Source organism: Chrysemys picta, chromosome 1 (genome assembly GCF_011386835.1).
Source record: "Chrysemys picta bellii isolate R12L10 chromosome 1, ASM1138683v2, whole genome shotgun sequence".
NCBI classification, from domain to species: Eukaryota; Metazoa; Chordata; order Testudines; family Emydidae; genus Chrysemys; species Chrysemys picta.
The window spans coordinates 136,860,540-136,887,254 of record NC_088791.1 but is presented as its reverse complement, the minus strand read 5'-3'; the positions used below and the strand labels follow the sequence as shown (position 1 = coordinate 136,887,254).

Below are 26,715 nucleotides of genomic sequence, written 5' to 3'. Positions count from 1 at the left end.
GAATAGTCACTGGAAACCCCCCACTCATTTTTCAGCCAAAGCTTTGTACTTCCTGCTATTGCTGTTTGCAGACCCAGGAGAACAAGTGATTTTTCCATGTTACACAGTGGCAATGCCAGACAGTGCCCCCTGCCCAGAATGTCTGGGAATCACGTAGGTTGGTGCTCCCATCGACTCCCAGTCAGCAGTCTTTCCCCATTGCCAACGGCAAGAGGCTGGGAGTGGAATATCTGGAAGCTCCCACAACAGCCAGCACTCCTGTACCTTCCCTTCCTGTTGAGAGAGGCTGGAGCAGGTAGCTAGGAGCTGCCCACCGCCTCTATTCCTGCACCATTCCCTTCTGTGCCTCCTCCTGGGGAAGCATGAGACTGCAGTAGCACTGAAGTCTTTACAGTTCTTACACTGTTTGATGTGGTGCCTCTTGGAATTACATTGGGATGGAGGCAAACGACACATTAAAACTTCGGTAAAATATAAGCACTAACAGCAGCGCTTCCTCTGAAGGAACATTTTGTGTTTCATTCTGTTCTTTCTTAATGGTCAGAAATAATACAGAAAATAAAACCAAGAAATCCAGTGAGAGAAAAATAAACTCCAGTAATAAAATAGCAGGAAAAATTCTCTCTGAAATACAAATCCATATAAAAATGATCTGCTTGTGAATTCCTGATGCAAACAGTTAATTGCTTTGACTTGATAATGTTAGTGTCTCAAGGTGCAGTAAATATGATTGAGACAAGGTGGGTGAGGTAATCTCTCTTATTGAACTAAACTTTTGTTGGTGAGAGAGACAAGCTTTTGAGCTACACAGAGCTCTTCTTCAGTTCACAGAGCTCTGTGTAGCCTGAAAGCTTGTCCCTTCTACCAACATGAATTGGTCCAATAAAAGAAATTACCTCGTCCACCTTGTCTCAATCATTCCTGGGACCAACATGGCTGCAACAACACTGCAAACATAAATACTGTTGGATTGTCCTGATCACCGAGGTGGAAGGCACAGAGACATCTCCAACTGCAGATACAAAGGGATCTGCTCCAGCTCCTGTCCCCTACTCAAAGAGCATACAGGGCTGGTGAGGAGACTTGATCCCCCCACCCTGGTGTGTTGCGTATGGAGACCCAAGGTCCTGTTAAATATCGATTGGCTGCTTCTTCAGAACTTCTTGCTGGCTGTTTCTGCGTGGCTCCTTTTGCAGCCCTGTTGTCTGGCGATGATTGGCTGGTGCTTTAGGCTAGTAGGTCAACAGATGTGGGTGTGAGGCTGGCAAGTCAGGATTCGAATGTAAGGGCTGCCAGTCATTGGCTGCTGCAAGGTACTCTTATAAAAGCATTTGGCACTAGTTGTCTCACAGGATGAGATTGAAGGTGTGCTGCTGATACTCAGGGGTGTGCATGTCTTGCTAACAACGAAGGGAGACCCTGGTGGGAAAAGAGAAAGCTGGGTGTTAAAAGCGAAAGGCCAAAAGCCAATTGTTTTATCTTTAGCATCAATCAGAGGTTTAAAATTAAGTGTCTTTCACAGGAAATCATTCTTAACTCCTTCCAGCAGGAAGTGTCCCTCACATCCCTGTGAGATTGTAAGGGAGATCAGTGGTCACCTGCAATCATAGGGCTTACTGTGCATTATAACTCAGCTGTGGAAACAGAAGCAGGGGTGATTTCAAGGCAGGCAAAACTCCCAGCTGTCTTCAAGGAAAGCAGGATAAGGAACCATATTTTGCACTTTTATCTGAGACATATTTTCAGCAGATGTGTTCTGAATTTCTTAGGGTATGTCTACACTACGAGAGTAGTTCAATTTTACTTAAATCGAATTTGTGGAACCGATATTAAAAAGTTGAACGTGTGTATCCACACTAAGGACAGTAATTCGATTTTGTGAGTCCACACTAATGGGGCAAGCGTTGACATTGGAAGCGGTGCACTGTGGGCAGCTATCCCACAGTTCCCGCAGTCCCCGCTGCCCATTGGAATTCTGAGTCGAGCCCCCAATGCCTGCTGGGGCAAAAAATGTGTCGAGGGTGGTTTTGGGTAACTGTCGTCATCCAACCGTCACTCCTGCCCTCCGTCCCTGAAAGCGCCGGTGGGCAATCACTTTGCGCACTTTTCTGGTGAGTGACAGCGCAGACGCCACAGCACTGCGAGCATGGAGCCCGCTGCGACCATCGCTGCAGTTATGGCCGTTGTCAACACCTCACACCTGTTGTGGTCAAAGACACCTACGCAATGATTTTAGTTCAAAGACTCAAGCCTGAGGCCAGTTTATTGACATACATACCAGTGCACTGGGGTGCAGTCCGAAGACTGACACCCCGAGGGCCGCTCGCAGGCGGGTTTTTATTTCATTAAACCACAAGCAAAGTACAAACAATACGTCATGAGTTAAGAAACTGGGGTTGGGGTCAGCCCCTCCCCCAAACCACAAGTTAAGAAACTAGGGTTGGGGTCAGTCCCCCCTCCTCCTTCTCCCCTGGTACCTTCCTCATTATTTTCCGAGAATTGGGTGTTTATTTGGGTAGAGGGGTGCTTGGTGGTTTTCCCCAAGGGTGGTACTTGGCACCAGTTTGGGTACATTTCTCAAGACACGTTATTTTCCGGGGTCTTTTGGTTAAAGATTGGGGGGAGGTTTCCATGGGACTCCTAAAGAAGATCTATGATTGGCTATTTTTGCAGATAGCTGGAATCACGGAGTGGGTCACAGATCACCCAAAGGAGAAGCTGCATGAGTTAAGAAATTGCATTTAGCTAAAGTTACCTATTGCTTCACACAAGTGGTTATTATATTTCATTAGTCATGAATATATTTCATTAGTGCTGCTGCTGGGGCTTTTTTATTCTTCGCTTCCTTGCCCCCCCCTCCTCTGGTCATGACCCTTGCCTGAGTTTGGCAGGGAATTGTGCAGTCCAGTCTAGTTCAGGCCCTGGCCTGGGCCCTGGCCTGTATTGCTTTGTGTAAGGGTAATTAGCATACCAGATCTCTGTTGGAGAGTTTATTTTGGGGCCTTCAGATTCACAGCTCTGGCTATTAAAAAGAAGGCCCCCCTGCTCTATTTCCCCACAATTTCCCTCCTCTGATGCCCTATAGGCATCACTACTATCATTAAACAAAGGGGCCATCGGACAGTATTCGGATTTAGAAATGACACTAAGGTGGTCGATTTCCAGATCTGAGGGACAATATAGTGTGGGGTGGGGAACATCTGTGAAAATAAAAAGGGCTTTCGGTGGTGGTCGGGGCTGAACCGGGAGCCGGGGCAAACAGCAAAATTTACATAGACAACAAGCAACAGCCAACATTAATTCGCAACAAATTGCTAGAACAATCCAAAATAGAATGGGAAGGGCAGAAGAGGTTAGCCAACTGGGTGTAACTTGGGCGATTTCCTTAGAGGCAAAGCACACAATGTCATGGGAGGAGCATAAGGTATGTACCTGAGAAGCAGTTTGGAAGGCTTTGGCCTCTTTGTTGTATTCTATTACATGCATTTGGTCTTGCAGGTGAGATAAGTTGGAGAGTAGAGAAGTGAGGTTTAGGAAGTGGTTAGGGATAGGGGAAGTCCAATCAAATGTAAAAGGAACACTTGGATGGAGGGTTACATAAACCTGAGGATTAGCAGGCCATACAATAAAGCGGCTTCCTTGAGCAGTGGTTAAGTTAAGGTGAAAGGGAATAGGGATGTGGGGGTCTGATGGCAGGGCACATCCATGGCTCTTACTAAATAGTAATTTTCCCTCTGGATTTTTACCTATCGCTTCTCCTTCCCAACATGCCAAATTAAAAACATTAACCACTTTTCCAGGATACAATTTACGGAGGCAAAATAGCTGTGGGGGTTCCCAGGGCCATAATGACCACAAGGTTCCGATACCCACCCAGATAAGTTGAGCAGCGAAATCATAGGGAGTGGTGATGAAACGGCTAGGTTCATGGGGTGGTTTAACTTCCCATACCTGCCGTTGGATAACCCAGTTCCATAGACAATTCGCCCAGGGTTCTGGCACAAGTAAGTGCACTGGAGCCCAGGTGCCATTTACAGGTCCCGAAGCATGGAAGGAGCATGCCGAGGACTTGCAGGCCCAATCAGATAGGGTCCAGGTATGCCTCCATTTCCATAGCTTGGATGGCACTCCTACCGTGGTGGTAAGGGTTTCAGGCCACCGCTGATTTAAAACATCGGTTTGCATTTTTGCCAAAAGGTTGTTAAAGAAATCTTGCATTTGGCTGCACGCTAAATCCCACCCAGTGTCTTTTCCTGTTAAAACGAGGGTGTTTATTAACCTTGTTAAGAGGATTTGGGTTGTTGTTCCCAACCCTGATAAGGTATGGAGAGTTTTTATATCTGATTGGGTGTTAGTGAGTCCTGCCTCAGTAATAAGGCCCGATGCCCTTTCTAAATTTCCCAGGCGTTCTTTATGGTCTTGGGCTTTGTCTATGTTCCAAATAGCAGCCGCTCCAGTAAGACCATGTAAGACTCCTTTCACCAAGCCCCTTTTTCCCCAATGGAAACTTTCCCACTGCACAAGCTGGGCCAGCCAAATGGCTGCTCCCTGGGAGCAATTGGGGTACAGAGTAGTTATTTGGAAAGCAGAAAGGGGAAAGGAGAAAATAATAGTTCCTACAGTAGCATTTAGCACAATCCTCTGTTGGAACAATAATCCCGTCGGTAGGGTGTGCTATACCACATTTGCTGTCTGAAACTTGAATTTCTTTGAGGCCATGGCCAGACAGATTTGTATGGGAACTGGAGAAGACACGAGGGGGAGTAGCTGGGGAGCGGGGACTACAATGATGGGCAACCATGTAGATCCGGAGTACATTGCAATATGACACAGGCCAAACCGGAGGTCACTGATTGGCTAAAGTTTAGACTTTTTCCCTTCCCACCCCAAGTTCGTCAAGGAGGAGAGGCTGAGGAATATTAAAAGTCTTATCCCCAGGCAGCTCTGGCTTCATTCTCTTTTGTCAAACTACCTGAAGATAAAACGTCCAACACTCTGTCGCAGGTAGTTTTGGCTAGCCTCCACAAGCTATTCTTTAAGTTTTCGTAGTCTTAGTTCACTTAGCGGTCCGGCAATGAGGCTGCAAGGGAGGGGTTACTAGCACAATCACCTTGCTTGGTTGGAGGCTTTATTATGGCCTCAGGTGGAGAAGTTGTTTTCTTAGCAAGGTCCGAAGGCTTAATGGATTTGTCAGCGGACAAGAGTCCCTTAGCATGGGGCCAGGGCAATTCTTTGCTGATGGACCCCTACGTAGACCCAGCCCTCCGGTTCCCCACCACTTACTGAAACTAGAAGACTGGGTCCACACAAGGACCCAACACAATTTGTTAGTGCCTGGCTATGGTGTAATTTATTAAATGACTGAACATTTGAGCTAGGGCCAGCAGGGCACTGTCGGTAGCTGCATTGGGTGCTCTGGTAAAAAATTTTATGAGGGCTGAATTTGGTCTTTTGATTGGGAGTGGCCTTCGAAGGGCATTTGGCCATACTGGATCTGTGAAGCTGCACATAGCTCTTTTATAATTAGTTCAGATATGCCAGATTGTGATACAAAATTCTTAAGCAAAAGCTTTACAACAGCCCCCGCATGACATATTTTACCAATGCAAAAACTGCCGCAAAACCTCCGCCCAAGATCCTGCATTTGCCCTTTTTACAAGAAAATACCTTACTAAAAGTAACACATACTTACAATTATAACATTTAAACATTTGAAGAAAATTAATCCAAATATTTAGAAAGAGTTCCCAAAGAGGGAAAAGTGCTGCCTACCTAATTATTACGTCGCTGGCAGTAGCGCTGGGCCACAGAGGAAAAATTTTACTTAACTGCAGCAATCAACGGTGCACAGTCATCCGGTGATGCACGCGAGCAAATAGGGCCAGAGCACCTCAGGTGCAACCATCCAGGGAGCGCCAAAGGTGATCAGGGTATAAGGTGTACCCAGCAACACTTCAAGATTTCTATTTGTGGCTTTTTAGTTTATATTAGCTTTTACTAGCTATTTGTTACCAAAACAGATTTAAAATTTTTCATTCTCCTGGCTTTGACTACCCTGCTGCAGTCACAACTTTGGTCTTTATTTAAAACAATTTATATCTTATAAAGCATTAAGTTACCTTAAAGATTAAATGCTAAATACCAAAACTAAACAACACTAGTTTACTTTGTTTGGCAAAAGTATTTTTTTTTGGTTCTATAACCCCAAAACAACATTAATTTATTTTAAACTTATAAAACAAAAAATTATACACACCAGGAGTGTTTCTTAACAAATTTAACTAACTTTTTCATAGTCAATTGATTTTACCTATATAATCTTTTGCCTGGATTATTTACAGACACTCCCAAAGGTATGGCTGCAAAGAAACCAAGAATTTCTTTTTTAACATTTATTCATAGTTTTACTGCTTATGCCATTATTCAAGCAATTACTATTATAAAAGAAAGAAAGTAAGAAGCCAACTCTGCAACTATTTAATTTCCACCAACAATTACAGAGTTAACCCCTCACCCTCCCTCTCCTAACTTCCTTAAACTGTGGTTGCCTGCCCTTTTGGGCCCAATCCTTCTTTTCATGGGCACAGGCATTGTTTTACTATCAATTCAGCAAGGAGGGTGGGCTTTTGCTAACCCTCTTTGTAGGAGAGGATTCATTATTTAACAAAGCAATTACTATTATACACAAAAGAGTGGTTAAACAACACAACACTAGAACACTGCAGTAAGCCTTGGTCTCCTTTCCAGGCGAGAGCAATTTTCCTAGCCTGTATTGCTCAGGGTGAGGCCAATCCCCCCAACATTCACACCACTGGGGAGGATTTACAAGGGGGGTCCTCACATGCACCCTGTCCGGCAACGAGTTACCAATTGCTCCAGGTTTTGGCAAACGAATTCCAGGGGTTGGAGCTCACTCCATACGCGAGTCCATGCTCCCAAAGGAAGATTTGGGGAAGGGTTTCGGTCGTAGGCCAACCACACAGAAGATTAGGAAAGGCTTGGTCCCCGTACACCCCTCCCCCAGTAGAGAGCACCGGCCCGCCTTCAAGAAAATGGGATGGGATACTCTACTACCTAGGAGTACGCGGGCGGATTCCCTGGGGCCTCCCTGCTCTCCGAGCAAGGAGGTGGTCCCCGTACACCTCTCCCCCAGCAGAGAGCACTGGCCCACCTTCAGGAGAATGGGATGGGTGGCTCTACTGCCTAGGAGTACGTGGACAGTTTCCCGGGGCCTCCCCGCTCTCCGAGCGAGGAGGGACACAATCGTCTTAACGGATAGAAAGGATAGGGACTTACTCACCCAAAGCGGGGGTCTCCGCTATTTCGGTACCTTACCCCACTTGCAGCAAGTCCCTGGACCATCTTACGACCCACAATCACAACCACGTTTACACCTAATCGAGGATCTTTGCTATAACAGTCCTACCCAGCCACACAGCCTACTGCTGGTGGTGAGGGCTGCCAATCCTCGGGCCGCAGGACCAACCCGGCCACTCAGCCTATTGCTGGTGGGAGTCCTGCCTGCCCCTTCAGCTGCTCTGGGATTCCCTGAAGTCCTGCCCTACTACTACTTACTTAAGTGGGGGGTCTCCGGTTTTCCCAGTCCCTTACCCCACCCGTAGTAGGCTCCAGGGTGCCCTGGCCTCATTCCACCGCTGTCACTCTAGGCGGGGGTCTCCGCTATCCTCGGTCCCTTCCCCCGCCTGCAGTGGGTTCCAGGGGGTGGATTCCTTCCCCTACTCACTTCGGGGTCCACCTTCCCGGGGTTCCTCAGCAGCCGGCCCTTCACTCCCCCCTGGGGAAACCACCTCCCAGAGGGCGAGGGACAATAAGGGTGCGTTTCTCAGCTGTGCTAGCTTGGTGGAGTTACCTTAATATGACTGGAAAGCCTCAGTAAGCTGTAGACTAACACACTTGAAGCTGTATTCCCCAGGCTACACCAGAGTCAATTAATACAGCTTCAGATGTGTTAGCCTGCAGTTGAACGGGGCTTGTCAATCATGCTAAGCTAACATAAATGAGCTAACACAATTGCAAAACACCCCTTTCAGCCTGTCAAGAGAGGGCACAAGGGGCTCCCTGCAGGCATAGGGGTCTGCCCATGCTGACTGAGTTACAGGATCTGGCTCTTAAAGGAAAAGAGACTACGAGCAGATTTACACAGCAGACAGGTTAATGCAGGAGGTGCTGTTTGTCTCCACATGCAAAGCTTGGTTAACTCAGTTAATGTTCCTAGTCTGCACATCCCACCAGCATAGACCCCAAAGAGCAAAGGAATAAGCATTTAAGTCAATTAATATCCTATCTCCACTCCTGTGACATTCTATACCTTGGGGGAGTGTGCTGTAACCCCCATATTCCTCATTTTCATATAATCGTGATCTTACATATAAAGCATGCCTTGTAAAGTATCGGGGGAAAGGTTATGATCTGCAAATGACCCAACTGACAGAGAGGGGGTGTTTTCCCCCAGGCTGATGAGACACAGAGAGCAGTTATGGGAAAGCTGCTGGGAAAAGGTGCATCTGATCAAAGGATAAACACACCTGGCCTAGAGAGCACAGATCACAGCCCTCCAAGGGGCAGGGAAGGACTGAGTGCTGGGAGGGGGAAACACAGGGTAACCCCAAAAGGGGAGCTGGATTTTCTACATATGTACAGTCCTGGGGTTGGGAGACCATTCCCCAAAGGGCCAGCCAATGTGCAGGATCCCCCTGGACCCTTATCTTGCCAGAAACATGATTAAATTAAGAGCCCACACAGAAGGGAACACTGGAGGGAAAGAAAAGCCAGTGACTGATTACATGGGAGAGAGTCAAAGGATACCATGGGTAAAGAACAAACTAACCTCAAACTATACTATCTGAACAGAGGGTGTGGTATCATAAAACTATTGTAAATGCACATCTGTGATAAAAATTTTGGTATTAATATTAAGTTTTGGGGATTTTGACACGGATATTAAACCTTATGATAATGCTACTTACTCTTGCAGTAAACTAAGGGGGGAGGTGTGACATTCTATACTTTGGGGGAGCATGCTGTAACCCCCATATTCCTCATTTTCATATAATCGTGATCTTACTTATAAAGCATGCCTTGTAAGGTATCAGGGGAAAGATTATGATCTGCTGAAAGTCATTTCTCTATACATGTATATCATTAATGCATATGAAGTTATGAAAGTTGTGTAGTATGGTTGTCACTAAAACATGCTGTAAGTTGGGGGAATCAGCCAGATATTAGCTTCCCAGAGGCAACAGCAAGGAAAGTAACCAAAGCCCGGGCAGGGTGTCAACCCATCAACAGCCATTGTCCAGCAAGGGAGCTACAATGCAGTGACTCACCTGCATGAGGCCACACCAGGGGAATTGCTCAACCTTGCTTGGAGAGACTCATTAATGCTCACCTGACTCTGAAGGGGGAGGAGGGGTCAAAGCCAAGAGGGAGGAAAGGACATGATAAAAGGAAGAGACGTTTGCCATGCTCTTCCTCTCTCTTCCCTCTACATCTACAGACACCACACCAAGTGACTGAAGCGCTGATCAAAGGGGAGAGCCTGGCTGAAGAGCAACCAGCCAGCCTGTGTGAGAAGCATCTAAGTTTGTAAGGGCATTGGAAGTGTTAAGATCAGCTTAGAATGCATTTTGCTTTTATTTCATTTGACCAAATCTGACTTGTTATCACTTAAAATCTATCTTTATAGTTAATAAATCTGTTTGTTTATTCTACCAGAAGCAGTGCATTTGGTTTGAAGCGTGTCAGAGGCTCCCCTTGGGATAACAAGCCTGGTACATATCAATTTATTTGTTAAATTGATGAACTTATATAAGCTTGCAGCATCCAGCCGGCATAACTGGACACTGCAAGATGGAGGTTTCTAGGGTTGTGTCTGGGACCGGAGATATTGGCAAGTGCCATTTGCTTGCAAGTAGCTGGGAGCAGCTTACATGCCAGAGGCTGTGCATGAACAACCCAGGAGTGGGGGTTCTCACAGCAGAGCAGGGTAAGGCTGGCTCCCAGAGTCAAGGATTGGAGTGACCTAGCAGATCACCAGTCCAGACAACACCAGAGGTGAACGTCACAACTCCACTCACCAGTTACCTATATCAAACTCCACTTCCTCCCATCCTCCATAGTGCTCATATCCCCACCCTCATCCTGAACAGGCCAAACTCTGAGCACTTCCTGTGAACAATCTTGGAGTGGGGGACACAGTTACGTTATTCTTATAAGGGCTAGAAAAAGGCTCTTGTATAATACTTGATGTTTATATCACCCACAGGTAATTCTGAAGAATTATATTCATGACAGATATTACAGTGATAAGTACCGCATAAGTACTGATATGCAATAGAGCAGAATTCAGCCAGCCAAAAGTATACTGAACACAAAATCATAGAAAGAAGAGGAAAAATCTGAACAGACTCCTGATGCAGGTAAATTGCTGTTTATAGTGCTTCTTGTCTAAAAGGAAATTAAAAAGCTACTGTGGTTACATTTTAACCATAGTGTTCTCTTGAAACTCCATTAGAAAATCTCACGGAGGAGCATCCGATTTACAAAAAATGCACAATTCAGTGATTAGAAAAGCATCTCTTCATCTAGACAAAATAAATATTCTCTGTGGGTATCATCCTTGTCATAAATATACAGCTAACGGTAGCATAAAATCCCTCCTTACCTGTAAAGGGTTAAGAAGCTCAGATAACCTGGTTGGCACCTGACCAGAAGGACGATTGAGGAAAGAAGATACTTTCAAATCGGGGGGAGGGAGGGGAGGCTTTGTATTGTGCTCTGTGTGTGTTCTCCCCAGAGACAAAGGGAGAGACCAAGCAAGTAATCCAGCTCTCACTGAAATGATACATCTAATATTACAGAAATACTAAGTAATAGCAAGGAAATGCGTTAGAGTATCTTTTGTTTTAGTGTGTGAATTTTCCCTGTGCTAAGAAGGAGGTTTATCCCTGTTTTTGTAACTTTAAAGTTTTGCCTGGAGGGGAAATCCTCTGTGTTTTGAATCTTTTTGTTACCCTGTAAAGTTATCTTCCATCCTGATTTTACAGAGGTGATTCTTTTATCTTTTTTTAGATGAATTCTTCTTTTAAGAATCTGATTGATTTTTCATTGTTCTTAAGATCCAAGGGTTTGGGTCTGTGTTCACCTGTACCAATTGGTGAGGATATTATTCTCAAACCTTCCCCAGGAAAGGGGGTGTAGGGCTTGGGGGAATATTTGGGGGAAAGGGACTCCAAGTAGTCCTTTCCCTGATTCTTTGTCTAAATCACTTGGTGGTGGCAGCATACTGTTCAAGGACAAGGTGGAATTTGTGCCTTGGGAAAGTTTTTAACCTAAGCTGGTAAAAATAAGCTTAGGGGGTCTTTCATGTGGGTCCCCACATCTGTACCCCAGAGTTCAGAGTGGGGAAGGAACCCTGACATGGTGGCAGAGCAGTGGGATCATTTTGAACCAAAAGCACAATAGGATTTTAAAAGGGCATTTTTTTCCCTTTTGGCTGCTTGGAAAGCAGGGAGGTTTTTTTTTTTTTTTTTAAGTTGTGAGCAGCTGGAGGTTTTTTTTCTCTGCCTGAGGGCAGGGTAGTTAACTTCTTGCAAGGGAATTCACAAGTGTTTTTTTTTTCTCTTTCTAGCTCTCGGGTTAGGCTAGGTTAAGCACAGGAAGGTTAGGATGATGGACAGTGAAGTCCAAAAGAAATTAGAATTCGCCAGATTCAAAGCTGAAGAGAGACAAAAAGAACATGATAGACAGATGGCCTTAAGGCGCTTGGAGATGGAGGCAGAAAAAGCCAGGGTGGAGGCAGAAGAAGCTGCCCACAAGAGAGTCCTGGAGAATAAAGAAAGAGAGAGGAAGCATGAACTGGAGTTAGGGAGGATAAGGGCTAAGCAGAATATACCAGACAATCCTAGCAATCCTTCTCCAGGTACCGCTTCCCATCCCAGAAAGTTCCCCACCTACAAGGCAGGCGATGATACAGACGCCTTCTTAGAAAATTTTGAAAGGGCCTGCCTTGGGTACAGCATCACTACAGACCAGTACATGGTAGAGCTGAGGCTGCAGCTCAGTTGACCCTTAGTAGAGGTGGCAGCTGAAATGCCTAAGGAACACATGAACAGCTACAAACTTTTTTAAAACAAGTCCAGAATTAGAATGGGGCTAACACCCGAGCATGCCCGTCCGCGGTTCAGAGCCCTAAGGTGGAAACCAGATGTGACATTTTCCCGACACACCTACCACATTGTAAAAAATTGGGATGCCTGGATATCAGAAGCAAGTGTTAAATCTCTGGAAGATCTGTCTTTCCTAATGCAAATGGAGCAGTTCTTTTAGGGTGTTCCTGAGGAAATAGAAAGGTATATCCTAGATGGGAAGCCCAAAACTGTAATTGAGGAGGGGGAGATTGGAATCAAATGGGTGGAGGTGGCAGAAAAGAAAAAAACTAGTAGCAGTTGGAGCGAATATCAGACGGGGCAACCTGAAACAAAACCTTACCACCGGGGGCAGCCCAAGGCCCCACCTACATCCCAAGGAAAACTCCAAACCCCTTATCGTCCCACCACACCAGTCTCCAGCAATCCACCTCGCCCCAGTGACCAGTCAGCTGGGCGATGTTTTAAATGTAATGAGCTGGGGCATAGAAAGGCCAACTGCCCCAAGAACCCTTAGCCGAGTAGGGGGCCCATAAAAGCGGCCGCCCAGCCAGGCAGTGGCACAGCTGCGAGCAGCGGCACCGGAGGCAGCAAACAGGGCAGCTAACAGGGGAGTTTGAGAGGGAGTTTGCAGGGGGAGGTAAGGGGGGAGGCAGGAGGGCGCGGTGTGGTGTGTGCTCTGAGTCCACAGGTGCTGTGGGCAGAGATTACAGCAGCCATGAGCCAAGCAGCAGCAGCAGACAGAATGCAGATGGCTGCATGTGGGAGCTGTGGTATGTATATGGTCCTAGCAGGGGAGCTGGAACACAGGAATGTGTGTATGAAGTGTCGCCTGATAGTGTTACTGGAGGAAAAGATTAAGGGGCTGGAGATGCAGGTAGATACCCTGGTGGAGTTTAGGCGGGGGTTTGAGCAGCTGATGGAGGACAGGCAAGGGGGGGCTGAAGGAGAATGCCCTGTGGTGCAGGTAGAGGCAGAGGTAGAGGACGGTGAGAGGGGAATGGAAGGGGGAGAACAAGGGAGGTGGAAGCATGTGACTGTGAGAAGCAGGCCAAGGAAAAGAAGGGCCAGTGAGGGGGGAATAGAACTCAGGAATAGGTTCGAGTGTTTGGATAGCGAGGTGGAGGGGCAGCAGGTGGCGACTGAAGGTGGGAGGGTGAGGAAGAAGAGAAAAGCAGCTAGTCCAAGAGAGAGAGGGGAGGAGTTGATGGAGACAGCACCAATTCTGGGCCCCGGGAGGATTCAGGAAGGCATAAGGGGGAGCATAAGGGAAGATAGGAACAGACACAGGTCAGGACTAGAGGGATCAGAGATTAGATTACTAGATCGCACTGTTGCCAGGCAACGGCAGGTGTATGTAATTGGAGACTCTTTACTGAGGAGATTGGACAGGCCTGTGACCAGGGCAGACCCAGAGAACAGAAGGGTGTGCTGTCTACCGGGCGCAAAGATACGCGATGTGGACCTGCGGTTGAAAAGGATCCTAAAAGGAGCAGGTAAGAACCCCTTGATAATCCTTCATGTAGGAACGAATGACACGGCTAGGTTCTCGTTAGAGAGAATCAAGGGAGATTATGCCAGGCTGGGAAAGACGCTCAAGGAGATAGAGGCTCAGATTATCTTTAGTGGGATTCTGCCTGTTCCGAGGGAAGGGCAGCAAAGGGCTGATAGGATTGTGAGAATAAATAGTTGGCTAAGGGAGTGGTGCTATAAGGAGGGCTTTGGGATGTATGGCCACTGGGAGGCTTTCGGGGACAGACACCTGTTCTCGCGGGATGGGCTTCACCTGAGTAGGGAAGGAAATAGACTTCTGGGAGGGAGGCTGGCTCATCTTATCAAAAGAGCTTTAAACTAGGAAGTGTGGGGAGACGGTTGGGAGATGCACAGTTAATCTCCACGCCAGATTCCAGTATGGAAAAGGTGAGTAAAATGAGAGGAGACATAGCCGGGGAGATGAGATTGGACATAGGAAGGACAGGGGGGACGGACACAAGGAGGCCCGCAACATATAGTGCTACTAATGGGAGACAGGCTAAACGACATACATTAGGGTGTTTATACACCAATGCCAGAAGCCTAGGTAATAAAATGGAGGAATTGGAGCTCTTGGTCCGAGAATTGAAACCAGATATCATAGGAATAACTGAAACGTGGTGGAATGGCAGTCACGACTGGAACACAGGTATGGAGGGGTATGCGCTGTTTAGGAAAGACTGGAACAAAGGTAAAGGTGGGGGGGTGGCCTTGTATGTCAATAGTGAAATAAGCTGTAAAGAAATAATAGTTGATGGAATAGATAACACAGAGTCCGTCTGGGCAATACTCACACTGGGTAAAAGGACTACTAGAGCCTCTCCGGGGATAGTGCTTGGGGTGTGCTATAGACCACCGGGATCGACCCAGGATATGGATAAGGAACTATTTAATGTGTTTAGAGAAGTAATTACTAATAGAAACTGTGTAATTATGGGGGACTTTAACTTCCCGGATATAGATTGGGGAACAAACGCTAGTAGCAATAATAGGGCTCAGATGTTCCTAGATGTGCTTGCTGATCAATTCCTCCATCAAGTGGTAGCTGAACCGACGAGGGGGGAGGCCATTTTAGATTTGATTCTGGTAAGTAGTGAGGACCTCGTTGAGGAAGTGGTAGTAGGGGACAATTTGGGCTCCAGTGATCATGAGCTAATTCGGTTTAAACTACATGGAAGGAGTAACAGAATTAAGTCAAAGACTAGGGTTTATAATTTTAAAAAGGCCAATTTTAACAAATTAAGGGGACTGGTAAGGGAAGTGGATTGGGCAAACATATTAATGGATCTAAAGGCAGAAGAAGCCTGGGATTACTTCAAGTTAAAGATGCATGAGCTGTCGGAGGCCTGTATTCCAAAAAAGGGAAAAAGATTACTAAGCAAGAGATTTAGACCGAGTTGGATGAGCGACCGACTCAAAGGGGCGATTAGGAAAAAACAGAAAGCGTACAAAGAGTGGAAGAGGGGAGGGATCAGTAAGGAAATGTACCTAAGTGAAGTCAGAGAATGTAGAGATAGAGTGAGAAAGGCCAAAGGCCCTGTAGAGCTGGACCTAGCAAGGGGAATTAAAAGCAATAGTAAGAGGTTTTACAGCCACATAAATAGGAAGAAAGCAAAGAAAGAAGAAGTGGGACCGCTGAAGACTATTGCCGGAGAGGAGATTAAAGACAATCTAGGCATGGCGCAATATCTCAATGAATATTTTGCATCGGTGTTTAATGAGGCCAATGAAGGTATTAGGGATACTAGCACCACTACAGAGGGGCATTCAGGATGGAGGATTACCGTATCCGAGGTAGAAATAAAACTTGAACACCTTAATGGGGCTAAGTTGGGAGGACCGGACGATCTTCATCCGAGAATATTGAAGGAATTGGCGCGGGAAATAGCAGGCCCGTTAGCGATAATATTTAATGAATCTGTAAACTCGGGGGTGGTCCCGTTAGACTGGAGAATAGCTAATGTGGTTCCTATTTTCAAGAAAGGGAAAAAAAGTGATCCGGGTAACTACAGGCCTGTTAGTTTAACATCTGTAGTGTGCAAGGTGTTAGAGAAAATTCTGAAAGAGAAACTAGTTGAGGACCTGAAGGTTAATGGCAATTGCGATAAATTACAACATGGTTTTACGAAGGGCAGATCGTGCCAAACGAATCTGATCTCCTTCTTTGAGAAAGTAACGGACTTATTAGATAAGGGAAATGCGGTGGACCTAATATACCTGGATTTCAGTAAAGCGTTTGATACTGTACCCCATGAGGAATTATTGGTTAAACTGAAAAACATGGGGATCGATAGGAAAATCCAGAGGTGGATAAGGAATTGGTTAATGGGGAGAATGCAGCGGGTCGTATTAAAGGGTGAACTGTCAGGTTGGAGGGAGGTTACTAGTGGAGTGCCTCAAGGTTCGGTTTTGGGACCCATTTTATTTAATCTATTTATAACTGACCTCGGAACCGATTGCAGGAGTGGGCTGATAAAGTTTGCGGATGATACGAAGGTGGGAGGCGTTGTAAATTCAGAGGAGGATAGGGATATTCTGCAGGGAGACTTGAATGAGCTTGTGAATTGGAGTATCAGAAATAGGATGAAATTTAATAGTGAAAAGTGTAAGGTGATGCATTTGGGGATGACTAATAACAATTTTAGTTACAAGATGGGGACGCATTGGTTAGAAGTAACGGAAGAGGAGAAGGACCTAGGGGTCCTTGTAGACCGCAGGATGACCATGAGTCGACAATGTGACGTGGCGGTGAAAAAAGCCAATGCTGTCTTGGGATGCATTAGGCGAGGTATATCTAGTAGGGATAAGGAGGTCCTGCTTCCGTTGTACAAGGCGCTGGTGAGACCTCATTTGGAGTACTGTGTGCAGTTCTGGTCTCCCATGTTTAAAAAAGATGAACTCAAACTGGAACGGGTGCAGAGAAGGGCCACTAGGATGATCAGAGGAATGGAAAACCTGTCTTATGAAAGGAGACTAGAGGAGCTTGGGTTGTTTAGTCTGACAAAGCGAAGGCTGAGGGGGGATATGATTGCTATCTTTAAATATATTAGAGGGATTAATACAAGGGAGGGAGAGGAATTATTCCAGCTTAGTACTAATGTGGATACGAGAACGAACGGATATAAACTGGCCGTGGGGAAGTTCAGGCTTGAAATTAGACGAAGGTTTCTGACCGTCAGAGGGGTGAAATATTGGAATGGTCTTCCGAGGGAAACGGTGGGGGCGACGGACCTGTCTGGTTTTAAGATTAAGTTAGATAAGTTTATGGAGGGAATGGTTTAATGGTAAAACATAGTAGTCAAGGAAAACCAAGCAATGATAGGTAAATAGCATAATGGCTAACAGAGGTCAGGCTGGAGACTCTTGCCTATATGCTCGGGGTCTTGCTGATCGCCATATTTGGGGTCGGGAAGGAATTTTCCTCCAGGGCAGATTGGCTGAGCCTCTGGAGGTTTTTCGCCTTCCTCCGCAGCATGGGGCAGGGATCACTAGCAGGAGGGTCTCTGCCGATTGAAGTCACTAAAAACAGGATTGGGGACTTCAACAGCAGAGTCCAGGGAAGGGGTAGGGACGGTTTTATGGCCTGCAGCATGCAGGGGGTCAGACCAGATGATCATAATGGTCCCTTCTGACTTTAAAGTCTATGAGTCTATGAGTCTATGAACAGATTGCAGTTCATTACACCAGAATCACACCAAAGGTCCCCAGGCCCAGATGCCTCCCAGATACCCTCAAAGCGAAGGGAAACTGTGAGTGTCAGCAGGAAGAAGGTTATCACGTGGAGGGACACTGGAGCACAAGTGTCAGCTATCCACCAATCCTTAGTGGACACCAAATTCATCAACCCAGAGGCTCCGGTGACAATTCAACCCTTCATGTCATACTCTCTAAACTTGCCTACAGCCAAGTTGCCTGTCCAGTACAAGGGCTGGTCAGGAATGTGGACTTTTGCAGTCTATGATGAGTATCCCATTCCCATGCTGCTGTGGGAAGACTTGGCCAACCATGTGAAGCTAGCTAAGAGGGTGGGAATGGTCACCTGCAGCCAGTCTAAGCAAACCTTCAAACCTAGCTCCATTCCTGTGCCTTCTACAAGGGCCCAGTCTCTGTTACCAGAGACCCAGACTGTGGTGGTGGAGCTGGACCCCATGCCCATGTCTGCAACAGCCATAGTGGATCCAGTCGCAGAGACCCAGACAGAGCCAGTCCCAGAACCGGAACTGGCGGAGCAACCAGCACCAGAACCATTGCCAGCACTGAATCCAGCGATTGCAACCCCCTCTGCAACTCCAATGCCAGAGGGCACCAGCGAGCCTGCACTGGCAGCAGCCCATAAACCTACACAAGAGGCTCAGCAGGAGCCTGAAATACAACCTAGTGTGCCAGCGGAGAGTAGTTCACAGTCAACGGAAACAGCCCCATCACCTACATCGCTTCCAGAGGGACACAGCCCAAATCCACAATTCAATGAGGAACTGATATCTCCAGCATCAAGGGAACAGTTCCAGGCCAAGCAGGAAGCAGATGACAGCCTCCAGGGAGCTTGGACGGTGGCACGGAGCAAACCACCACCTCTCTCAGCTCTTCTAACCGATCCCAGTTGGTTTTAGAAAGAGGACTTTTATACAAGGAAACTCTTTCTGGTGGACACCAGGAAGACTGGCATCCTCAAAGACAGTTGGTAGTTCCAACTAAGTACCGGGTAAAGCTCTTGAACTTAGCTCATGATCATCCTAGTGGCCATGTTGGGGTGAACAGGACCAAAGACTGTTTGGGGAAGTCATTCCACTGGGAGGGAATGGGCAAGGACGTTTCTACTTATGTCTGGTCTTGTGAGGTGTGCCAAAGAATGGGAAAACCCCAAGACCAGGTCAAAGCACCTCTCCATTCACTCCCCATAATCGAGGTCCCATTTCAGCGAGTAGCCGTGGGTATTCTGGGTCCTTTCCCAAAGAAGACCCCCCAGAGGAAAGCAGTACATACTGACTTTCATGGATTTTGCCACTCAATGGCCAGAAGCAGTAGCTCTAAGCAAAACCAGGGCTAAAAGTGTGTGCCAGGCATTAACAGACATTTTTGCCAGGGTAGGTTGGCCCTCTGACATCCTTACAGATTCGGGAACTAATTTCCTGGCAGGGACCATGAAAAGCCTGTGGGAAGCTCATGGGGTGAATCACTTGGTTGCCACCCCTCACCACCATTAAACAAATGGCCTGGTGGAGAAATTTAATGGAACTTTGGGGGCCATGATACGTAAATTTGTAAATGAACACTCCAATGATTGGGACCTAGTGTTGCAGCAGTTGCTTTTTGCCTACAGGGCTGTATCACATCCCAGTTTAGGGTTTTCACCATTTGAACTTGTGTATGGCCACAAGATTAAGGGGCCATTACAGTTGGTGAAGCAGCAATGGGAGGGGTTTACGCCTTCTCCAGGAACTAACATTCTAGACTTTGTAAGCAACCTACAAAACCCCCCACCGACACTCTTTAGCCCTTTCTAGAGAAAACTTAAAAGATGCTCAGGAAGAGCAAAAGGCCTGGTATGATAAACATTCCAGAGAGCGTTCCTTCAAAGTAGGGGACCAAGTCATGGTCTCGAAGGCGCTCCAGACCCATAAGATGGAAGCATCGTGGGAAGGGCCATTCATGGTCCAAGAGCTCCTGGGAACTGTTAACTATCTCATAGCATCCCCCACCTCAAACCTAAAGCCTAAGGTATACCATGTTAATTCTCTAAAGCCTTTTTATTCCAGAGAATTAAAGGTTTTCCAGTTTACAGCCCAGGGAGGAGATGACGATGAGTGGCCAGAAGGTGTCTACTATGAAGGGAAAAGTGATGGTGGCGTGGAACAGGTGAACCTCTCCATGATCCTTGGACGTATGCAGCGACAGCAGATCAAGGAGCTGTGCACTAGCTTCGCGCCGATGTTCTCAGCCACCCGAGGACGGACCGAACGGGCATACCACTCCATTGACACAGGTAATGCACGCCCAATTAGAGCTCAACCTTACCGGGTGTCTCCTCAAGCCAAAACTGCTGTAGAACAGGAGATCCAGGACATGCTACAGATGGGTGTAATCCGCCCCTTAACAGTGCATGGGCATCTCCAGTGGCTCTAGTTCCCAGACCAGATGGGGAGATATGCTTTTATGTGGACAACCATAAGCTAAATGCTGTAACTCGCCAGACAACTATCCAATGCCACGCCCAGATGAGCTATTGGAGAAACTGGGACGGGCCCAGTTCATCTCTACCTTCCACTTAACCAAGGGGCACTGGCAAGTACTGCTAGATGAACCCGCCAAGGGAAGGTCAGCCTTCATCACCCATGCAGGGCTGTATGCATTTAATGTGCTCCCTTTCGGGCTGCGAAATGCACCCGCCACCTTCCAGAAACTTGTAGATGGTCTCCTAACGGGATTGGGAGAATCTGCAATTGCCTACCTTGATGATATGGCCATTTTTTCTGATTCATGGGCAGAACACCTGGAGCATCTGCAAAAAGTCTTCGAGCGCATAAGGGAGGCAGGACTAACTGTTAAGGCTAAAAAGTGTCAAATAGGCCTAAACAGAGTGACTTACCTTGGACACTAGGTGGGTCAAGGAACTATCAACCCCCTACAGGCCAAAGTGACTGCTATCCAAAAGTGGCCTGTCCCAAAGACAAAGAAACAGGTCCAATCCTTCTTAGGCTTGGCCAGATATTACAGGTGATTTGTACTGCACTACAGCCAAATCGCCGCCCCACTGACAGACCTAACCAAAAAGAAACAGCCAAATGCAGTTCAGTGGACTGAAGAGTGTCAGAACGCCTTTAACCAGCTTAAATCAACACTCATGTCTGACTCTGTGCTAAGGGCCCCAGACTTTGACAAACCGTTTCTAGTAACCAGAGATGCATCCGAGCATGGTGTGGGAGCAGTTTTAATGCAGGTCAATCAGCAAAATGGAATGTTACACCATTGTGTACACTTTGGAAAAGCTACGCCCATACGTTTGGGGATGGCGTTTCCACCTGCAAACCGACCATGCTGCGCTGAAGTGGCTTCATACCATCAAGGACAATAACAAAAAACTTCTTCGATGGACTTAAGCTCTCCAAGATTTTGCTTTTGAAATACCACACATTTCAGTAGCTTCAGAGTTCAGAGTGGGGAAGGAACCCTGACAACCCTCTACAACATATCAGTGGGATAGCAGAGCGGCGCAATATACATGGTATACTTAATTAATCCATTGAAATGTACATTTAAACTGCCTGATCTCACATTGTCCCTTTTATGAAATGTAGTCAATAAAGTGGGGAAATCCATGAACTTTCTATAAACTCTACATTTTCAGTATTGTTGTGAACACTTCAGAAACACAAATCAGAAGTTTTGATCTTCATCATTGTCATCATCGCTCTGTAAAACATATGCAGCTGAATCCTGTGACCTTTGTTCAGGTGAATAGCCCGACTGGAGTTTGTCCTTGATCATTCATAACAAAACTGAGCCAGATCAGTCCTTAGTCAGGCAAAATTACCATTGACTTGATAAAGACCTCAGGATTTTGCCCAGTGTTTCTACTTAACAAATATTTATGTTACCAACAGCAGCAATAGATTTACAATGTGTGAAATCCTAACTCACATCAAAGTCAATGGGAGAACTTGGCCCTTGACTTCCATCGAACCAGGATTTCACCCAATATTTATTAAGTTATCCACAGTGGTCCCCTGAGTTTTTGGGGGTTAAGCAGTGAATGTTTACATAGACTGTAAAAAATTTCTTGACAAAGATATAATAAATAGGAAAAAATGAATAGGTGACAAGTCAGCTACTGGATTTCACCATTCTACAGCAAAGGTTTGTCAGGTAGTGATTTCAAATGTGTGCAGAGGACAGCCATTTCTTAGTGCTGCATTCATAAGTGGCCGTACAGACTATAATAAATCATTGGGAGATAAGGCTGGGGGACTTATCCTCTGAACCATTTGAGACTGCCCATAAATATATTCAGCTTGAATTATATGAACATGCTACAACAACGATGCTATCCTAGATGCTGTGCCTTCTTTCAGGCTGCCTCCCATGCCGGAAATACCCTTCCTGAGCTGCTCCACAATGCCACTCTCTCCTCTGCATTCAGAGTGCTCCTGAACACCCAACTCTACCTTGATGCCTTGTTACACTTTGATGCGCCCTGGAACAGCAGTCTCAAAACACAAAGAAACCGAAGCAGGACACGCAGGTAGGTGGTCAATCAAAGCATGTAAAAACCACGGACCAGCTAAGTCAGCAACAGTCCGAATAAAACATGACAACGGTCCAAATGGCAGGTATGTAGCAGCAGGCCCTGAATAATTATGCACACCCAACACTGTGCACACATACACACAAACACAGGAACTGGAACACTGAGCTCAGGGAGCAGGAACCAAACAGGAACAGGGAGCAATAAGCAGGAAGGCATCACACACACACACACACACACACACACACACACACACACACACACACACACACACACACACACACACACTGCTGTAAACTGGCTTAGTTCCACTGAAGCCAGTAGAGTTCTTATATTACCTAACAGAAACCCTAAAACATTAATCCCAGTTGCATTCTCAACTATTGTTTTACCTAGACATGATCAGTCACCACCCTGACCTCTTTTATGTTGTACTTCTTTCTCCTACCTTTCACCGGTTGTCTTGTCTTGTCTCTTTCGCTTGTCTGTGGGACAAGAACGCTGTCTTCTTACATTTTGTGTGGTGCCTAGCACACTGGGAATGCGACTGGGAGCAAATAAGTGAACAGAATAATAATAGAAGGAATGGTATAGAGGGAGACTTTAACCTAAGGGATGGGGTGTAGTTTGCTGTGACTATGGCATGATTAGGGGATGCCAGTATCTCCTTTAACTCTGCACTTTCTGGGTTCTTTGGTTATGTACAGACCATGTGCCATATCCACAGCGGATGTAAATTGGTGTAGATTGTCACAGTCCATACTCCCCTGCTCAGATTGTGTTTCCAGCTATACAGCACAGGGGGAGAGCTCGCTCCTGATACGCCCTCCTGCCAGCAAGTGGGTGGAGAGAGACCAGTGGGCAAGGAGTGAGAGGCAGGGTGACTGGATAGAGTGGCAGGCTGGACACATGGGGCAGTAAGCTCTTCCATGAGAAGGGGTGCAATAACTTACCCTCTCCCTAGAGCAAGGCGGGAACGCAATTAATTCTCTGGGCTGCCCCTGCACTACTCAGAGCAGAGTGTGACATTCCAGTTCTACTGGGCTGCCCTGCCTCTCCTGTTTAGGAATTGACCTTGTACAATGGAGGCCCCAGTTCTGATTGGAGCTCTGCCTGGTCCTGCTGCTAATATCAGGCTATGTGCACACTACAGCTTATGCCAGTATAAGTTATGTTGCCCAGGGGTGTGAATAACTCCCCCTCTCCCTCCCTCCCCCCCGCCCCCGCGACATTAGACTGATCTAAGTGCCGCTGTGACAAGCTTCTCCTGCTGACATAGCTACCGCTGCTCGCGGGGACTGGAGCGATTAAATTGACAGGAGAGCTCTCTCCCATCGGCTTAGAGCGTCTGCACTAGCAGTGCTACAGAGGCGCAGCTGCATTGCTTTAAGCTCTGCAGTGTAGCCATAGCCTCAGTGGAGATGCCCACAGCTGGGTCCCTCGAAACTTAACTCTCATATGATTTAGGATTGTTCTTGGATCCAACATTTTCTCCAAAATGTCTACTCACCCAAAGGACACGCTGGAGTTCTAGACAATAGAAAATGATCCACAGAGAGGGCACCAAGGGGCAATAGTCATCTTCCTCTCCATTTTGATGGGCAACAAATGTTCTCCAGCAGTATCTGTAATCTGAGGAAATAAATATCCCATCACGCCTGTTGAGGGACACGTCCAGGGGATCAATGAGCCCCTCCTTGCTCAGGCAGAGATCAGTAAAGATCAAGGCAGAATCTGAGTTTTACACTGAACTCAGTGTTGACCAAAAGGTCTAAGTTGTCAATTAGTAATCAGTTAGTCACATTGTTCATGTAAGCTGTGATATCTTCTAAGCCAGGGATTCTCAAACTGGAGGTCGGGACCCTTCAGGGGGGTCGTGAGGTTATTACATGGGGGGTCGCGAGCTGTCAGCTTCCACCCCAAACCCCGCTTTGCCTTGAGCATTTATAATAGTGTTAAATATATAAACAAGTGTTTTTAATTCACAAGGTGGGGGGTCGCACTCAGAGGCTTGCTATGTGAAAGGAGTCACCAGTACAAAAGTTTGAGAATCATTGTTCTAAGCTCACATGTCTCCTGGAAGGCCCATCCACTATACAACAAGAGTGGAATCAATGCATCAGGGTTCTGCACTCTGTCTGAAGGAAAGGATAGTTTCAGCAAAGAACTGTGCAAGCTCCTCATTCATCATCAGCCTGAGAGAATAGCAATTACATCCCGGGAAAGGCCCAGTTTGGGTTGTTCCACTTACTCTTCCGTCATTCTGCCGCTTACGAGATGGGGAAGGAATGGGGAGAGGACGGATGTGCTTGGGGTTGTTTGCTGGAGCCAAAGAGGATGTAGATGGGAGGGGCCCGGCTTTAGAGAGAGGTTGCTCCTTTGTGCACATGCTGCCCCACTGCTCTGCAGAGTGGACAGAAGGAGCTGGGATGATAGGCAGCGGTGCTGCTCTTGTGGCTAGGTTAGGGGGAGGAAAGGAAAGCAGGCAGAAGGGAGATTTGCTGATGCACCTTCCAATGCCTCCCTACTCCCTGCTATCAGCTTGCCAAGGAGCCCTTCTGCTGCAGGGAGTGGGTCGCTTGGGGGCTTACGTTGTCACTCCCCAGGCCTGCACTGCACACCTCACTCTCCCACAGGAATGCGGCAGGCCAGGTATCCACCACACTGGTCCTGGTCAGTTTACTTGTTTGCCCCCTGCTGTGATGCAGCTTGACGCAGCAGAGGAGACAGCAGGGAGGTGCAGAGGTGTGGGCCTGCTGTCAGCCTGGCACTGTGCCATGCAGCTACATCTGGCATCCCGGGCAAGGGTGGAGAGACTCTCTGCGCTCCTGCCAAGCTTAGGCCTCTTCACTCAGATTGCCAACAAGGGCGTGACACTAGGTGCTTGACTTGTCCATGCCCAACCACCAACTCATGTCACACAACCCACCCACAGAGAGTGGCGATTGCTGGTAACACTAGGAACTCAGCAGTGTCTGTGACTGGTTAGTTTTCAGTGGCTGCTGCTGACTTGCTGTTTTTTCAACTCTGTTCATAGAACTGTTCTGATTGGCTCCTTGCTGACCTGAACTTTTGGTCACTACAGCCCAGGAACAGAACTGGAACTGCTGCCCTATAGATTAAAGGCTCCATGTTCCATTCCCCAACTCCCTCCACCCAGCCAGTCTCCCTGGCCTGGAATTGGATTGGAAATGGTGCCCTATAAGTTAAAGGCTGCATATGCCATTCTCTGATACCCCTGAGCCATCCAGTCCCCAGCTATAGCAAAGGCCTTGTCTATAGGGTTGCCAACTTTCTAATTGCACAAAACTGAACACCCCTGCCCCACCCCCACCCCGCCCCTTCTCCGAGGCCCCAACCCCACTCGTTCTATCCCCACTCCCTCTGTCACTCACTCTCCCCCACCCTCACTCATTTTCACTGAGCTGGGGCAGGAGGTTGGGGTATGGGAGGGGGTTCAGGGTGTGGAATCCCAGCGGCGCTTACCACGGCTCCCAGGAAGCGGCTGCCAGGTCCCTGCAGCCCCTATATGCATGGGCAGCCAGGGAGGCTCTGCGCGCTGCCCTGGCACCCGCAGGCACCGCCCTCACAGCTCCCATTGGTCACAGTTCCCAGCCAATAGAAACTGTGGAGCCGGCACTCGGGCGGGGGCAGCGCGAGGAGCCTCCCTGGCCGCCCATGCGCCTAGGGGCTACAAGGACCGGCATCCGTTTCTGGGAACCATGCAGAATCAGGTCAGGTAGGGAGCCTGCCTTAGCCCCGGGCCCCTGATGTGCCGCCAACCAGACTTTTAATGACCCAGCTGGCACTGCTGCCAGGGTCCTTTTTCGACTGGGCGTTCTGGTTAAAAACTGGACACCTGGCAAATCTACTTGTCTAGACTGGCATAAAAGTTGTGATAATGGAATGTGTCTGCTAATATGTGCTCAGTAACATGTTCTAAAAGCCACAGAAATGTACACTTTAACACGTGGAAAACTGGTCAAGTTAATGCCTTGGCTCCCTCCGAGACCTCATCTGGACCAGATTAGCACAGGTTAAAGGCTTGTTTTTCTGCTCTAGGCTTTTCAAATGTGTTAGTACCTGTCAGCTAACCTATTCTAGCATCATGCCTTTGATCCTGGCCTAGACAGGGCCAAAGCGTGGTTAGGATACCTGGCAGGTTCATGATGTATAGGGCTACTCCATTCTCCATCAGGTTCCTGAGGCCTTGTCGGTTGCGTTCATCCATATGCCTAAAGAGCCACGCTGCTTTTATCTTCAGAGTCACACTGGGGTGTGCCCTCACAAACTCCACTATACGCCGGCAGCATTTCCCACAGGGGCTCCAGGACAGGAACCAGGTGATGGAGCAGCGCACTGATGGCCTGAACTTTAACTTCTTGAAGTCATGTTCCAGGCAGGCGATTTCGGCGTGCTGGATTGGGGTGTTTCGACACCAGTGCCTCCAGAACTTGGTACTTCTGCCCCACCTGATTTCGTAAAGCAGGTACGTCACTCTTGGACATATACCTGGGATGTAATTCACCGTAAAATCATTTGGTTGTATCTTCCACCTGAAACACAAATGTCATGATGGGCTCAGATGCCTTTTACTGCCCCCTTTTCATCCTGTGTATTATATGCAAAGCCCTCACAATTCGCAAGTGCTCTTCATCCCAGAGGAACCCAAAACACTCTCCAGGCTGCATATACAGGTATCACTCTCTGGAAGGAAATAATAGGTACAAAATCCAGTTGAAAGTGTGGAAGGAATTTTAGCAGAGTTGGAAT

At 47.3% G+C, this 26,715-nt stretch overlaps 1 protein-coding gene across 1 annotated transcript; it reads right to left on the bottom strand.

Annotated features, from left to right (window-relative positions):
- Window positions 1-18: 18 nt before the first annotated feature.
- On the bottom strand, window positions 19-26,509 carry LOC101948688 (C->U-editing enzyme APOBEC-1-like; the record flags this gene model as incomplete). The annotated part of the gene is made up of 3 exons (XM_065571700.1): window positions 19-1,419; window positions 23,453-23,574; window positions 26,098-26,509. Coding segments are annotated over 3 exons (573 nt in total), but the record flags the coding sequence as incomplete, so codon positions are not given.
- Window positions 26,510-26,715: the final 206 nt, after the last annotated feature.